General features: G+C 35.9%; 3 protein-coding genes across 5 annotated transcripts; 1 reads left to right on the forward strand and 2 right to left on the reverse strand.

The window, feature by feature from the left end:
* Positions 1–3162: 3162 nt before the first annotated feature.
* LOC118049560 (uncharacterized) lies at positions 3163–6475 on the reverse strand. 3 transcript variants are annotated; one of them, XM_035059597.2, is made up of 6 exons: positions 6325–6475; positions 6053–6220; positions 4892–4965; positions 4706–4785; positions 4004–4151; positions 3163–3397 (listed from the first exon to the last, which is right to left on the reverse strand). In XM_035059597.2, the coding sequence occupies exons 1-6, from the start codon at positions 6326–6328 to the stop codon at positions 3380–3382; spliced, it is 492 nt and encodes a 163-aa protein (XP_034915488.1). In that variant the 5' UTR covers positions 6329–6475; the 3' UTR covers positions 3163–3379. The 3 variants fall into 3 exon arrangements, with proteins under 3 accessions (XP_034915488.1, XP_034915487.1, XP_034915486.2); XM_035059596.2 differs by having other exon boundaries at positions 4000–4151; XM_035059595.2 differs by having other exon boundaries at positions 4000–4151; positions 6053–6217; positions 6325–6468.
* A 105-nt stretch (positions 6476–6580) lies between these two features.
* Positions 6581–10012, forward strand: LOC118049559 (pentatricopeptide repeat-containing protein At3g29290). The gene is made up of 2 exons (XM_035059593.2): positions 6581–8832; positions 9379–10012. The coding sequence occupies exons 1-2, from the start codon at positions 7084–7086 to the stop codon at positions 9568–9570; spliced, it is 1941 nt and encodes a 646-aa protein (XP_034915484.1). The 5' UTR covers positions 6581–7083; the 3' UTR covers positions 9571–10012.
* Positions 10013–10543: 531 nt separating this feature from the next.
* Positions 10544–16722, reverse strand: LOC118049558 (chaperone protein ClpB3, chloroplastic). The gene is made up of 10 exons (XM_035059592.2): positions 16233–16722; positions 15935–16153; positions 15226–15463; positions 14662–14857; positions 14166–14220; positions 13865–14015; positions 13257–13565; positions 12626–12891; positions 11454–12377; positions 10544–10995 (listed from the first exon to the last, which is right to left on the reverse strand). Exons 1-10 carry the CDS (start codon positions 16470–16472, stop codon positions 10669–10671), a joined length of 2925 nt encoding a protein of 974 aa, XP_034915483.1. The 5' UTR covers positions 16473–16722; the 3' UTR covers positions 10544–10668.
* Between the last annotated feature and the right edge of the window lie 445 nt (positions 16723–17167).

Consider the following 17167-nt stretch of genomic DNA (forward strand, 5'->3'; position numbering starts at 1 on the left):
GGATGGAGTACTTGTGAACAACTGGACACTACAATGTGTTTCTTCGTTTCTCTGACTGTTATAGAAATGCTCTGCGCCGCGGGCTGGGAAGCGGCGGGGTCAATTTTTACTCAATCTAATAAAATAAAATAAAAATGTTGAGGGATAAGAAGCAAGAAAAATATGAGATTAATGTCATTAACTGATTTTGATTCAATAGGTGCGGATAGTTTGATAATATAATTAAAAAATAGATAATGATATTAAATTAAATAAATATTTGTTAATATTATGAAAAGATTTTCTTTTAATATTTTTTTAAGGTTTTCAGAATATGATAATTTTATATAAAGTAAAATGAAAAAATTAAATGTTAAATGACAATCAAATTAAAAAAAGAATAAAAAATCTAACTTAGGCAATTTACCAACATAAATATATAATTTAGTCATGAGATTAAGATAATGATAATTTTATAAAAAAAAAAAATTAAATAAAACAATAAAACTTAAATCCAACACAATACAATTCGATAATGAATAAAAGGCCTCAGTCAACCCAAGTAACTCATTAAGCCCATAACTCTGGACATGAGATCGGGATGATTTTATAAAAAGAAAAGTGAAAAAAAATCATTAAATTGAATCCTCAACTATCTCAATGCTTAATGATAAAATTTAAAAAAAAAATCCTAAAACAATTTGAAGTCAACTCATACTAATCTTCAAAATTAGTGATCTAAGTTATGAGACAGGGACTAACTTCATAAAAAGCAAATCCATAAAAATCACAAAAGTTAAATCCACAATCAATAAAATGATGCTTAATGATGAAATTAGATTAAAAAAAAAAAGTCAACTCAAGCTAATCTTCGAAACTAGTGATCTAAATCATGAGACAAGAACTAGCTCCATAGAAGACAAATCCATAAAAATCACAAAGCTAAATCCACAATCAATAAAATATCGAGGGATGGAATTTAAGAAAAAAAAAAGAAGATAAAAGACAAAAGACAAAACAAATAGCAATCAAAAGAATAAAAATCAAATTTGATATCAAAATAAAATGAAACAAAATGTGTGGGGATGAAATTGAAAAAAAAATCAATAAAACATGATAAAAAAACAAAACAAATAACAATCAACATAATAAAAATAAAATTTAATATAAAAAATAAATAATAGGGCATCTTTCAATTTTGGTAAGCTAGTGTGATTCTTGAAGAGAGGAGAAAGAAAAGAGAGAGGGGAAGAGTGTATGGTGACACTTCCAACGTTGTCGTGGAATTCATTGTTGATTACTAGGAGACTCTTCACAACCGTTTGAATCTCAAGGACACCTCCCACCCATTAGCACCCATTAGCACGTACGTTGTACCTGTTAGCCTATTTGACTTGCTCGTTTACTCTAGTCCCCATATAATTTTTTAATTTTTATTTTGGTTTCTTAACACTTGATTGTTTTAAATTAGTTGAATTTTGTTTTATTTTGCAAAAACAAACATTAACACATTTTTCTCAATATTGCAAGATCTCAGTATCAAGGCAATCAAAACAAACTACCTAATCAAATCTCAAATAAAGCCGAAAGAGAGGGATCAATTTGAAAGAAAAAAAAAGTTGAGGAACCGAAATTAAGAAAATGGGAACCAAAATTAACCCCTCCTCCCAATTGACTGTAAAAATCAATCCATGATGTTAGGGAAAAAAAAAAGGAATGGATATTTCTTTAAGCTTCAAATATGGTCCTTGAAGTTAGAATTATTTTAAAGCAATTAAATTGAATTTTATTTCACAAAGTTGAGAATTAACCGATTTTCTCGATATGTCGAGACTTTTATATACACACATGAAAAACAAATCATCAATATCAATTTCAAATCAAAGCAATGTAAAAGGACCACATAAGAAGAAAAAATTGAAGGACCAAAACATAAAAAAAACAAGGACTAAAAAAAGGGAAATCACTGTAGGAATGAATAGTGGATTCATTGATACCTATTAGTTTTATTTATTTATTTTCATTTATTTTCAATAATTATAATTTATAAGAATAGGAATTTAGCATATCTTCTCATTGTAGGGCTGTTGGCCTGTCCTCTGGTTGAATTTAAGGTTTGCCATATGAAAATGGATTCCTCTGCTGTGCCATTTTCCAACTTCTTATAAGCAAAGCAGTTGGTGTGCTGCATAGTTTTAAAATACGACATGGTGGTTAGCCCGGTTCAAGGCTCAAGTTTTGAGTTTTGACCAGGTTAATTAGGTCAATTTTTTTTTTAAAATCAAAATGATATTATTTTAATAAAAAATAAAAATAAAAAAGTCAATAGGTTTGCAGCTGGGTCACACCGAATTTTTTCTTTTGGTGTTTTTTCTTCAACTCGGCCTGATTCCAGCCACGGGTTAGTCGGGTCCCAAATTGACCTGTCAACACCAAACCAGGTTTCAAAACTATGATGTGCTGGACATAGAAGTGACAAGACCCCAAGTTGACATGACAAAGAAAATGATCCTTCTCCTGTTGTTGGGTTTTGAACTATCTGAACTTTTTTGCCCTTCTCATCTTTCCCCTATGCAATGAGCGTCTACAAAGATGCGTGTTTAATATTACATTTCAAAAGTATTTTAAAAAAAAATTAAATTTTTTTTGTTTTAAATTAATATATTTTTTATATTTTTAAATTATTTTGATATGTTGATCTCAAAAATTATTTTTAAAAAAATAAAAAAAATATTACTAACATACTTTTCCAAATAAAAAACACTTTAAAAAACAACCACAATTATATTCTCAAACACGGAAATTGCTATTCCTAAGCTCCCCAGGATAGAAAGCCTAACGTGGCCTACACGATTTTTTTGAACAGGACTGATGTTAATGTGAATTAAATTGCGCTTTAGAAAGTTGTACCCGAATTTGTTCATTGTGCACAAGATTGGCACAATTTGGAAGTGAGCCGATCGAGCTGTAAAAAGAATTGGTAACTAAATTTAACAGAGCCCTCAAGTTCAGGATGTCTGGATGGTTTTCCCTGATATGAATAATAGGATAAACAAAATAATCTAATAATCACTTTTTAAGGAAATGAAGCAGTAAATCTTCTTCTTCTTCTTCTTTGCAAGAGAAACGAAGCAGTAAATCATCAAAGCCTTGGTTTCAAAGTGCATATTTGATCAAGAAGACTTGTCTCGATAAACTTGGTTGCATAATCAAGCATTAAATTGCTTATTTTATGATAACGCAAAAAAGGTATAGCTGCATGTGATTAACTAGCTTCTTGTCATAGATTAACGTATAGCATGCAGTAGCATATACAGACAAGGATTAGAGGTATATCTCTACTGAATCATAGTCTGCTTAACACCAGCATCCTCTGCTTCAAAGTCCAATCCTGAAATACTCATCCTCCCAATGTTAACTGCACAATTTCAAACTTCAGCAAGTTTATTTACAAGGCTTTTCAAGCTCTAAACAGTTCATTTATCGCCTTGCGTAAACCAAATGCTGTAAGATTACTTCAAGAAGTTCCAAGTTTGGGACACCATATGTCAATGTGAAAACAAGTATAAGAATCAATATGCCATATGGGTTCCAAGGAACTTGCCATGACCATACTTCAATATGTATAATTCTGTCCTATCTGTTAAATTGAGGATGAGTGTGATCAAGGATTCAAACTTGTGCAAAAATGACAGAGTGAATTTGACTGTCGTTTAAAGCGTCACAAATTATTTAGCTTGCTCTGGAAAGTCAATAGTAATTTGATACGGAATCAGAAAATTTTGTGACATTTAAAAGCTGGAGCACTTTTCTCTGTTAAAATTGACATGAACACAAGCTAAGTTTGTTTTGCTCGTCAAACAAAACTATTATTTAGCTGAATCAGTCAAAAGACAGTTAAATGCTGAATATGGTGCATATTTCTTGTAATGCCACATAGGGGTTGACGTTTACTGCTTGGGCTAATAAAAGATTCAAAAATTATCCAGTGGGCAGTAAGGTCAGATAGAAAAAATGTACCAACAGCATCTAGCCCAGCCAATTTTGGCAAGAACTGCTTGATGTGGTCTTCAGCTGCTTTGTCAGCTTTCAGTGTCTCGCACTCAAATGAAACATGAATCTTTTTCTTCCCATGCTTTTCTTCTACCATACCTACAATATCCTTTTCCCAGCTGTTACACACAACATAGGACATGTTAATGCAATAATTCATCGCCGAGGGTCTATATTTGAACAGAGAAACAAATCCCAGTTTCTTAATAAGATATGGATCTAGTAGTAAGCTCAAATACATTGAGGGATTAAATTTAAATTGGAGTGAGTGATAGGAGCTGTCACGAAATGTTATCAGAATCAAGCTTAAATAATTCAATAATTTCTGAGGAACACATGGAAGTTTATGAACTATACTTGAATTAATTGCTAAAAGTCAATCAGAATATAGCTTGTGTAAATCAGTAATCACTAATTACTGGGATGAGGTTTATCATTGACATTTTATCCATAATCCAATTGATGAAACATATGTCACACTTGCATGCACAAACTAATTATGGAGCGCAAATACAGAAGATAATAAACTTGCATGAGTTAAAACAAACTTAAAAACATCAGAAAGTTTGTTTTTTTAAAGAAATAAATAAATAAAAGAAAAGAGTCATGAAATGGGACTGATTCCCAACTCAGATGTTAATCTGAAACTAACAGTAAATCCCAGAAGGCTTACCCATGAGCTTGATCAACGTTATGGAATCGAGCAGCATCATGGCCTTTACACTCAACCACAACAGCTTGTTCTTTCCCACTCTGTTATAAATTAGAGACAACCAAAACAAACAAAAGGGTGGTTAACAACAGCCCAGAAAAAAGAAAAGAATTACAGAAGGAAAACGAAGAAACAAACACGCCATACGTTGAAGTCAACAATTGTAAGTTTGATCAGGCGATAATCCTCTCCTCTGCTACACTCCCTCTCACAAGCTAATTCTTTTCACCATAAAAGAATTAGTTTAGAATAGGAAAATAATTCACGGAAACATATCAAAAGTAAGTCTTTATGGAAAGAGATTTTTACATCAATTCTTACAGAAGATGGCCACTAAGCAAATTTTGTTTCAAGAAAATATCTGTAAGATCTAGAAACATTCTAGGCAGGAGAATTCTTACATAGACTCAGTTTTTGTAAAACAAATCAATCATGCTGGCACATCAATGGTAATATGTCCAACCTGATATGCCCCAACATGATTCGTTTGGTCTAATAGACCAGGTCATGAAAAAATATCTCCACAGCACGTGTAAGCACTTGGATTCACTTGTTATTTGAATGTCAAAACACTCAGAATGTCACATGTATACATTTCATTTTCATAATTGTATAGGCTATATCATCATTGCAAGTTCAAACGCAGGACTCCACTATGGTGCGATTGGTGACTACCATCAGGTAGTGCAATGAGTGCTCGAAAGCATCAAATGAATTTGGAATGTTAGTACCGCATATGGAGCTGCCAGAAAGTCTTAACAGCAATACAATTTATGCCAGAATGTGCATTCAAATAACCAAAAAGCTTCAGTGTGACTTTACGATTCTAAATATTTTCAGTTTCTTAAAATAACTTGTTCTTCTTTTTCGTCTTTTCACAAATCAGCCAAAACAGAAAAGAGAAATTAGCAAGAACCAAATATTAAGAGACATGCTTTGTATAATTTTTAGCATCTTTATACACTGTAAATGAAGACCTCTAAAAGCACTATTTCGCTGGTGCATCTATAATTTCTCGCAAACAACACCATGAAAACCAATTTGTAGTAATATTATAAGAAAATTTGAGAAGTAAATATTATTGACAACAACACTCTTCCAAGTTCCAAATATTCCCTTGCACCAAAAGTTCTGGCGGATAAAAGACTTGAAACTTTGGTTTGTTTTTCTCGTTTCCTGTCCATAGTTCAAGTACAGACCTTGCATCCATTTCTTTTTTCCAGACCAGTAACACTTCATTGACCCACTTAGGCATAAGCATACATTTAAACACACACAGATACATAGTGAGGTGGGGATTAGGGGTACCAGTGCCATGAAGACCATAGCAAATGGAGTGGGGCAGCTGAATGAAGTGACCGGAAATGGACCCAGATGGCAATAATGCTATAGAAGCTACTCCTTCCTTCACCACCTCCACTTTCTCACTCTTTGATGATTCCACTTCAAACTGTTCTTCCCCCCCTCCTTCCTCTGCTATAAAACATGTTATGCATGTAAAAATAAATAAATAAACTTTAGAAGCAGAAATAAAGCTATAAACAATTTCCAAAAAAAAGAAAAAAGAAAATGAAGCTTACCCATCAACTAAACTTCTTTACGCAAAGAAAAAGACTGACCCTCTTTTTCTTGCAATTGATTCTCTCTTTTCTACTATGGGCAAAGATAGGGTTTTGCTTTGGTTTGTTAACAAAGGAGTCCCTGCAGTAAAAAGCAAGCTTGCTTTTTTTAAGGTGAAATACAAAGAGGCACAAACGATGACGTTTAACATGGTTATTGAATATTCCTTGTATAAAACGGCTCCGTTTGCCTCTTTATACAATAATCTTTCGCATCAGATAATCCTATATATCTCCTCCCTCTCCTCCTCCTCTCTCTTTCCCTCTCTAAAGCAATTCTCTTTCTAAAGCTATTTTCACTTTTCACTTTTCGTTGTTTCTACAGAGATAGCTCTTTATAAGATCAGGATTTGCGACTGAACTGGGTCTTCTCCATTCGGTTGTTTCTGAAAACTACGTAGTTGTTTCATTTCTTACTCTTGTTGAAGTACTGTAAGTGCCCAAGTAGTTAGCTTTTGGGGGTTTGATGTTATTTTCGAAACTTTCTAGTATTTTACATGAAAGTAGTTTCCAGTTGCAGGTGGTTTAGTATTTTGAAGCAAAGATAGTTCCTTTTTTTTTTTTTATGAAAAGGATTGTATAGTGTGTGTGTGTAGTGCAATTGGGATGCTTCCGAGTTGGTTTGTTCTTGTTTTAGAGGATTTAGATTGAAGTGAATATTTGCATATTTCTTTTTTATGTTATGTTAGTTCAGTTACGGGAGAATTGTTGAGGAACTCAATGCTAGTTACCATGAAATGGCATGGGCTTGCTTGTCAAAAGGGTGTGTATTTTCCAAACAATGGTAAAGATAGAAATTGTTGTAGAAGTTATTACTGTGGTGGATATGGTTGTTCAGCTATGAAAACAAGGAGAATTCATGTGGGAACATGTGAGCTCAATGTGGTTTCCGTGTCAATGAAGGGCCTTACTTGGTTTGGATGTGTTCGAATGAAGATGCCTCAGATGGGTTTGCAATTCGGGTCCATTACAATGAGAAATTCGCTGGCTGTATCAGGCGTGGTAGCTTGTAATGAATCTAAGTTGGTTTCCGAAGATAACAGACAAAAAGAATTGGTTCGAAGAGGAATAGACCAATTTGATAAGGATCCTCTTGGACAAAAATTACCTCCTTGGGGAATTGTCAGTGACAATTCTGAGTTGGTTTCTAATGAAAAGGAAGAAGACTTGGTTGATAGTGGAAAAGACCAATTTGACATGGATTCTTGCGGACAGAATTTTCCACTTCAGCAGGGATCGGATATTAATAATGAAAAAATTGTTCAGTCACCATCACTTTTAGACAATAGGGTTACTGCGAATGAAAGTAGGGTGCATTTTTTAGAGGAAACTGATGAAAATGAGTTATCAAGAAGGATTTTGATGCTTAGTAGATCTAACAAGATTAGAAGTGCACTGCAGTTGCTTAGGTCCATGGAATTCTCAGGCCTCCAACCTAACAGACATGCTTGTAACTCTCTTCTCTCTTGCCTTATAAGACACGAACTGCATGAGGATGCTTTGAGAGTTTTTGAGTACATGAAGAAAAATGAGATCACAACAGGCCATGCATATAGCTTAATACTGAAAGCAGTTGCAAGTACCAAGGGTTGTGAATCAGCACTTGATATGTTTTCTGAATTGGAAGCATTTTCCAGAGAGAAGAAGAATTTTGATGTAATTGTTTATAACACAATGATATCTGTTTGTGGCAAGGAGAAAAATTGGGTTGAAACTGAAAGAATATGGAGAAGCATGAAGGAAAATGACTATCATGGAACACAAGTTACTTACTCGCTGTTAGTTAGCATTTTTGTTCGTTGTGGTCGGAACGAGCTAGCTCTTGAAGCTTACAGCGAAATGGTTCAAAATGGTGTGAAACCAAGAGAGGATACAATGCATGCTGTTATTGGTGCATGTTCAAAGAAGGGAAATTGGGACATGGCTTTGAATATCTTCCAAAATATGTTGGATCATGGGCTGAAGCCAAATCTTATTGCATGTAATGCATTGATTAATTTACTTGGGAAAGCAGGGGAAATCAAACTAGCATTTAAGGTCTTTAAAATTCTCAAGTCTTTGGATCATACACCTGATGAGTACACATGGAATGCATTGCTCAGTGGTCTATACAGGGCAAATAAACATGTTGATGCTCTTCAGCTCTTTGACAGACTAAAAAGAGAACATAATTCTCTATTAAATGAACATTTATACAACACTGCTCTGATGTCATGCCAGAAACTCGGTTTATGGGATAGAGCTCTTCAGCTTGTATGGCAGGTGGAAGCTTCTGGGCTTTCAGTTTCAACAGCATCCTATAATCTTGTTATTGGTGCTTGTGAAGTTGCTAGAAAGCCAAAAGTTGCTTTGGAAGTTTATGAGCACATGGTTCACCAGAAGTGCCCTCCAGACACATTTACCTATTTGTCGTTGATAAGAAGTTGCATTTGGGCATCTCTTTGGGATGAGGTGGAGGAAATACTAGATGTAAGTTTATTTCTGAACATTCTATCCTTTTTGTGCTCGGGAATAATCGCATACAAAGATTAATCTATTCTGTCTTCAAGCCTTCACTCTTCATGAACTCCGTGCTTTTCTCTGAATTCACTCTAGATAAACTTATTCACATAACCTGGACTCTGTTAAGGAATCAGGAGCATAAAAGATGAGCTGCTTAGCTTTACCGAATTTTAGTTTCATAAAAGTTTTGCCTCTTGCAAGTCAATTTCTTGCATTGAATATCGTTTGTAGATGGAGCAGAATAATTTAGTTCCTTATCAATATCATATTTTACCCTAGTAGTTGTGATAATTAACGAACCAGAAAAAGAATTTTTGTGAATTGTCAGTCCAAGTCTGTACGCTTATATAGTTTAGGGTTAAATTCCAAGTTGAAAATTTGGTCTTTCAAAACCTTTCTGTCAAACTAAGGTGCAGAACTGCCATGGATGAATGACCTTTGTATCTGGACCTTTTCTTGTTATAGCATTGCAAATGGTTCAGAAATAACTGATAAATTCCATTTCATCTGCAGCAAGTTGCACCAGATGTCTCCCTCTACAATGCTGTTATCCATGGAATGTGTTTAAGAGGCAAGACTGAATTAGCAAAGAAGCTGTACATGAAAATGGGCAAGAGCGGTCTAAAACCAGATGGGGGCTTGATGCTCCAGAGCTTGCGGAAGAATTCAACTAAAAGAAGCAGGTTTTCTACCTGCCGTAGATAATCCACATGGAATCATATCCTTGGTACTGTAACTAAACATCAAGGAAGAGAACACAAATGAAAAAGCTTACTGTCGATCGTTGTTTTGACCTCTGCAAATATCACGGGACATAGTTGTGCCATGATATATCAAAGTAAATGAGCCATGCCTATCTTTAGTTACACAAAATATCCCATTTTCAGTGCTCCCTCTTCCTTGATTCTAAAGGTGGCACAATGGTATATCCTCTACATTCTATGATGGAAGGCACTGTGAGCCAAGCGGGCTGGCAAATTAAGCCGTCGGAGCCACTCCGAATTCCCCCGATTGCCCATGTGCTGAACAATCTACCGAGAGAGTATTTATTTCTTGTCTAGAAATATCGATGACAATCTCTCTGAACATGTCTTGGCTATTATCTCTTGTCCTTTTTGCAGAGTGAAATGCAGAAAGTGTTCTTGCAGCAAGACTGTCTCACTAACATGACATCAGCAGCTTAAGAGACATCTGCTGCTAATCAACAGAAGACGTGGACATCGTATCGTGATGTTTTCTCTAAGATCATGACTTTAAGCAATTTATGATAACGAGATTCTGAGTTCAAAAGATATAGAGACGCACTGGCCAATTCGTCAGGTCATAATAGCAGCACAACAAAATACATCAGAAATGACTTTCTACGATCAATTTTTACTCGCACCTTTTCTATTGTTTTCTCCAGTTCACAAAATTTCGTTAGTGATTCATGCAGCTTAATTGAAATGAAATATTAAAAGCAATGTTGTCAATATGGATAGCCAATTTCCTCAACTGGAGCATGCATGAAAACTCTGGTCTATGAAATAAATTATTACGTCGCTCTCTAGTGCACTTAAGACTTCAGGGCTGCTAGATCGCCCCTAACTTTGGCAACCACTTAAGGCATAAAAAGCCTGTATTTTTATTTCTTCAAACCTCGAGACCTATACTTTTATAATGGAAACATTATACAAGATGGGAAAAGCCATATAGTTTTATAATGGAAACATCATACAAGATGGAAAAAGCCATTTAGCATGAGCTACGAACCCTCTACACAAAATGTATAAAACCTATATAGTGTAGTGCAGGTAGAAACATTCAGACAGTTCGTGAGAAAACTCGATTTTCTGCAGCTGCTTTTTCTTCACTAGTTTCAAGACGCTTGAAAACTAGCTTTTGCTGGGGGAGCTGCCCATTAGCAAATGCTGTAACCTCGGTGTCTACTAAGACAGAATCCTCATCCTTGAATTCCCCTCTCAGGATACCCTTGGCAAGTTCGTTTTCAACATACTGCTGAATCACCCTTTTGACTGGCCTAGCACCATAGTTAGGATCGTATCCAAGAGTCCCAAGAAGGTCTAAAGCTGCATCGGTAACCAATACTCTTATCTTCCGGTCTGCAAGCCTTTGCTGGACACGTTCAAGCTGAAACGCACAAGCAAATATGGCATAAGAAGTCAGTAAAATGCATCAAAACTGGATCATCATGCAATAAGCTACACTCAGTGTAAAAAGCATAATGAGGTTAACATTGAAATTCAAATTAAATTGCTCCATTGTTAACAAAGAAAGAGGTTATTTCCCATGAGTCTCCATGAAGAGTTGTGAAAGATCCAGCACACCTTGGAACATATACATGCAAGCACTACAATTCAGCTAAATGCTAGGCAGGCTCATTTACCAAGTCCCAATCTTAATCTAACGGGCTGCAAGATGATTGCAGTAAACTAGGATGCAAAACACAATTATTAATTTGGGTAATACGATCAAGAATAGACCAAACAAGCTCTGACCACTTTTATGTAGTAATAATTCATAGCACATTGCAAGGAGATTCACTAAAGAAAAATATGATCAGCCCAAACAAACTAATCCCAACATACCTGTAACCTGACAATGCTGTTTATTTGATCACGATCCAGAGGCTGGAAAACTATGTACTCATCAACCCTGTTCATGAACTCAGGTCGGAAGACTGATCTAGCAGCATCCATTACCCTCCTCTTAATTGTTTCATAAGCTACCTCCTTTGGCAAGTCATCATCAGTGTCAAGTATATATTGTGAACCCACATTTGAAGTCATAATGATGACAGTGTTTGTGAAACTGACTGTGCGCCCTTGTGAATCAGTCACCCTACCATCATCCAAAATCTGAAGGAAGATATTAAATACATCAGAATGAGCCTTTTCTATCTCATCAAAGAGAATAACTGCATATGGCCTTCTACGAACTGTCTCTGTCAACTGGCCCCCTTCCTCATACCCTACATAACCAGGTGGGGCACCTATTAATCGTGAAACTGCATGCTTTTCCATGTATTCGCTCATATCAATTCGTACAAGGGCTTCTTCAGTATTGAACATATAGGAAGCTAGGGCTTTAGCTAGTTCTGTTTTTCCAACACCAGTGGGGCCCATGAACATGAAACTAGCAATTGGACGGCGAGGATCAGAGAGACCAGCACGAGATCGCTGAATGGCTTCAGCTACTGCTTTCACTGCAGGGTCTTGACCCACCACACGTTTATGCAGCTCTTCTTCCAAATGCAATAGCTTCTCCTTCTCAGATTGTTTAAGCTTGGAAACAGGGATGCCAGTCCACTTGCTAACAATTTCAGCAATGTCATCACCTGTAACTTCTTCCCTCAGCATGGACTTTCCTGACTTCATGTACTCATCCAACTCCTTTTCAGCACTTCCAAGTTGGCGTTGCAAAGAATTCAGGCTCCCGTACTTCAATTCAGCAGCACGATTTAAATCATACTCTCGCTCAGCCTGCTGAATCTCAAGATTGACCCTGTCAATCTGTATAAAGCAAAGGAATGAACATTAGCTTTGAGATTGCCACATCAATAGGCATTTTATTACTTATTTTTTAATGATTTTTGGTAATTTTGTTTTGATAATAATTAAATTACATTGGAGTTCACACTCACAACATTTTTGCTTGTCTTTTCAAAACTTGTGCGCGTGGCAGTGTGCAACAGAATCATTCTCATGCTGACTTATCTAGTATATATGAAGAGAAAGTTAACTTCATGGTAAAATAATACCTCTTCCTTAATTGACTGAATGCGTGTCATGACAGACTTCTCGTGCTCCCATTGCTCTGTCAGCTCAGCTTGTTTCTTTTTTAACAGGGACAACTCAGCATCAAGGCGGCTCAGCCTATCTTTTGAAGCTTTATCCGTATCATTTTTAAGAGATAACCTCTCCATCTCCAGCTTTAATACTGAACGGTTGATTCCGTCAAGGGCAGTAGGCTTTGAAGTAATTTCCATTTTCAGTTTTGCAGCTGCTTCATCAACTAGATCAATAGCTGCAATTTGAAAATACATGAGCACTTTGTGGACTTGCACTTCTTATAAATGAATTGTAGACACATTTGGTGTTGTAGAAGCATGATATACATGTTCATGCAAACCACACAAGTTTATGGACCAAATATAAAACTTAAATACAAACTTTATGGACAATTGATATCTCTTCTATATAAATTTAGCATATGATAATGAGATTTAACATCAGTTTTGGGATAATGACAAACAGGCATACTATTGCTTTTGCACATCCTACCTTGCTGGCCAAACATGCATTATAGGAAGTCAACATTGAATGATCTAAACAACATAAATTATCTTCCAGCCTTTTAGGCTGTTATATATCTATGTGCATCAGTTTTACCTTTGTCAGGTAAAAATCTTCCACTGATGTAACGATCAGACAAAATCGCTGCTTCCACAAGTGCACTGTCAGAAATACGGACTCCATGATGCAGCTCATATCTTTCACGCAGTCCCCGGAGTATAGATACTGTATCCGCTACTGTAGGTTGATCAACATAAACTTGCTGGAAACGACGCTCCAATGCAGGATCTTTCTCGATATACTTACGATACTCATCCAGTGTTGTTGCACCAATGCAGCGCAACTCTCCTCTGCCAAGCATAGGCTTCAAGAGATTGCCCGCGTCCATCGCTCCATTTGTGGCACCTGAGACAAGTATTAGAAGGTCGTTATTGTTATCAGATATATCATCAACAGTTCATTAACAAACCTCATCTCACATTTAGGACAGCTAGTATTGATCTGGATCACATTCACATTCTCTATTATATTAAGAATAATCTGCTTCCAATCTTTAACTTCATCCACATTTCAGGTATGTGCCACAAAGTAATGGCATTCTCAGAAAAAATACATTTAGTTCTACTTTGAGAGAATTCAATTCCATAAAGACATATAAGCTCAAAGGAATGGGATAAAGTAAAGATATCTGATATACAGCTTACCAGCACCAACCACTGTGTGAATCTCATCAATGAAAAGGATAATCTGACCATCTGAATCCGTGACTTCCCTAAGTACAGCCTTCAATCTATCCTCAAATTCCCCTCGATATTTTGCCCCAGCAATGAGTGCACCCATGTCAAGGGATATTAGCTGTAAAGCAACATCTAACGAAATCATTACCAGGTTAAACAGTAACCACAGGTTATGGACAATGCAGCCTCTCCTCTGAATAACATGAGAGAAAAAAAGAAGAAGAATAGTTCCAGTGAGTGGAGCTTAAAATGGGCATATAGAATGCACCTTGCGGTTCATCAAAGCTTGAGGTACATCCCCTTCCACAATTCTCTGGGCAAGCCTGTCCAAAAGTACAGTCAGAGTAATCTATACATTCTAGAAATAGACCACCGAGATGTAAAGCAGATCCAGTTGGCAGTCAAACTAGACAAAAAAAATATTTAACCACCCCCTATGAAAACATCCTACTGCATCCAGAAGCTCAAACCAGGTCCGTAAAACAAGCATGCTTCACTTGGGACTCAACACAAACTTAAGTACCATTTTCACTATTTTAATATGTTCTATGAGATAGGTAATATAGTGAGAGTAACATTGAGGATGTTTGTTTAAGCTGCAAGTCAGAAAAATTTCAACTAACTTTTAAGGCCAATTACTGATTAGAAGTAAAGTCAGAAACTTATCAGATCAAGAACCCAATTTATCAGAAATACCCAGAATCCCAGTTGATCCTACTTTAATGTTATTGCCTCTGTGAAGAATCAAGCATTTAAATGCTTACCCTTCAGAAATTGCAGTTTTCCCCACGCCTGGTTCACCAATTAGCACAGGATTGTTTTTTGTTCTCCTGGAGAGAATCTGGATGCATCTACGGATTTCATCATCCCTGCCAATAACTGGGTCAAGCTTTCCTGCTTTAGCCATGGCTGTCAAATCCTTTCCATACTTCTCCAGTGCTTCATACTTTCCTTCAGGATCTGTAACAAACTAACAACATTTCAGATATGCTTCATGCAGAATTTTAAGCATTGAGAGAAACAAAAAAACAAAACTATGAATAATTTATCAACAGATATGAAGCTGAGTACAAAGACACATAAAAAACAATATTTTATTAGCAACCACGAATCATATTGAAAAAATAGAAATTTTTCCTTGTCCCAGGAACATTAGTTCAACCCAGATGGTTAATAGTTCCTGCCTCCTGACCCCAGCATGCTGTTCCATTAACAAGAACTTGAATCATATCACAGTTTCAACTTGAGAAAGAAAAAGCTTCATTGCTTTCAAGATTATCTTGAACACACACACACACAAAAAAACGCTCAAAGGGAAAGTATTCAACCTTGGTCTATAACTGATTGGCGTCCCCTTATGGATTCTATAGCAGGTTTCAGAGTTTGTAGAGATATTTGAAAATCTTTAAATAATTGCTTCCCAAATCGTTGATCTTGAGTGAATGCAAGAACCAAATGCTCAACAGAAATAAATGAATCCCCATACTCTTTCTTGTATTCTCTGGCTCGTTGGATCAGGGCCTCCAAGTCACGTCCCAACATTGAACCAGCAGAATCGCTTAGAACCTAACATAAGAAGACAGAGAGAAATAAAGTGATAATGTGATCATCATAAAAGCTCCAGACATGAGATCTCAAACCTGTGAAATTATAGGTTCGTGGACATGATCACATTTCATGCTTTAGCTTCAAATAAGGGAGGGTCCACATACAGATCGTAAAATGTGTCAGCCAGTTTTTCTAGTGCCCAAACCTGGTGTTCATGACTTTAACACTAAGGTACTAATCATGTGCTGGTCAGATTTCTAAGACATCTTATAATCAATGCCTTAAATTGTATTGAAGATTGACAACCTACACACCACATTGCAAAGAAAGCTTTGATAATCAGGGATCAAATGATTGAGCAACACCACAATACATCTCAACTTCCATAAGCAAGGAAATTTTTGGCCAAAAACTTCACTTGAACCCACACAAAAACATGTTAGATGGGTACTAATAAGCACGAAAGGAGATAAAAGAGTAGTACATTACCTTGGGCTGGCGTTGGATAAATTTATCGGTGGCTTCAAGAAGACGAGTATTATCAACCCCAACCTTGGAAAAGATACGGCGAGCAAGGCCATTCTTTTGCTCCAAGAGGACTTTCATCAAATGCTCAGTCTCCACTATCTGATGTTTATTCTCTTTCGCCACATCTGGGGAAGATACAATTCCTTGCCATGCCATGTCTGTAAATTCTTGCTGTGTAATCTGTCGAGAAATAAAATAGAAAATAAAATCCAATAATTGGCATGACTACTGTAGATAGTTAACATACTTACTTACTTACCCTTCCATTAGAAGCATCACATCTAACAACAAAGGAAGTGGGTCTACTAGTCCTCTGAAAACGGGCAACATTTCTCTTCAACTCAAGCGACTTCACAGAAGTCCACCTTCCAGCGAAACTAATAAGAGACTTTCGAGGCAACAAAGCATTCCTAATGGAAGCTGAATGTGAAAGGGGGGATGATGAGGAAGGACACAGACTCACTCCGGTAAACGACGCCGCTGTAGCGGTGGTTGCCATTTTGGCTGAGCAGGTGGCAAGCCAGTAATACAACTTGGAGATTGACAAGAAGAGAGAAGGGAGCTGGAAGAAATTAAAGCGAAAGAAAAGGACTTTACTTTAATTTAGAGTGAGAATGAAGAAGAGAATAAAATTAAAAAGAATTCCATGAATCGTAGGCTGTAGCGAGTAAGCGAAACCTGTGCTGTTTGTTAAAACACAGAAGAGAAGATAAAAGAGAGAGAGGGAGGGGGTCCGTGGATACTTCTTGAAAGCTCTCAAAATTGGTAGAAAAGCGTGATTTTACTTTGTTCAAACACGTGGCACTTTGTTAGTGTAATGAACGCTTTAGCTTTTGATGCGATGGAGATATTTCATTTTATAAATTATAATGATTTGGGCTTTCGTTTTTTCACGGATTGCTAGTACTTTAAGTTAATTTTTAATATAAAAAAATGTCAATGCTATTGTAGATTTATTTTTTTTGTATTAGGAATTTTAAAACTAGGGGATTAAATTAAATCGAATAAAAATTAATATTTTTTTGTAAAAAAATAAAAAAAATAAATATATGTATAGATATTTTATCTCAATTATTCTTTTTTATTTGATTTATTTGTAAGGTTAATTTTACTCGCTAGTGATATATAATTTAAAAATAAGAGAGGGTATTAATTAAAAAATTAATTAAAAAAAATGCTATGCGTGAATGGGTC

The sequence above is a fragment of the Populus alba genome, chromosome 17 (genome assembly GCF_005239225.2).
Source record: "Populus alba chromosome 17, ASM523922v2, whole genome shotgun sequence".
NCBI lineage: Eukaryota > Viridiplantae > Streptophyta > Magnoliopsida > Malpighiales > Salicaceae > Populus > Populus alba.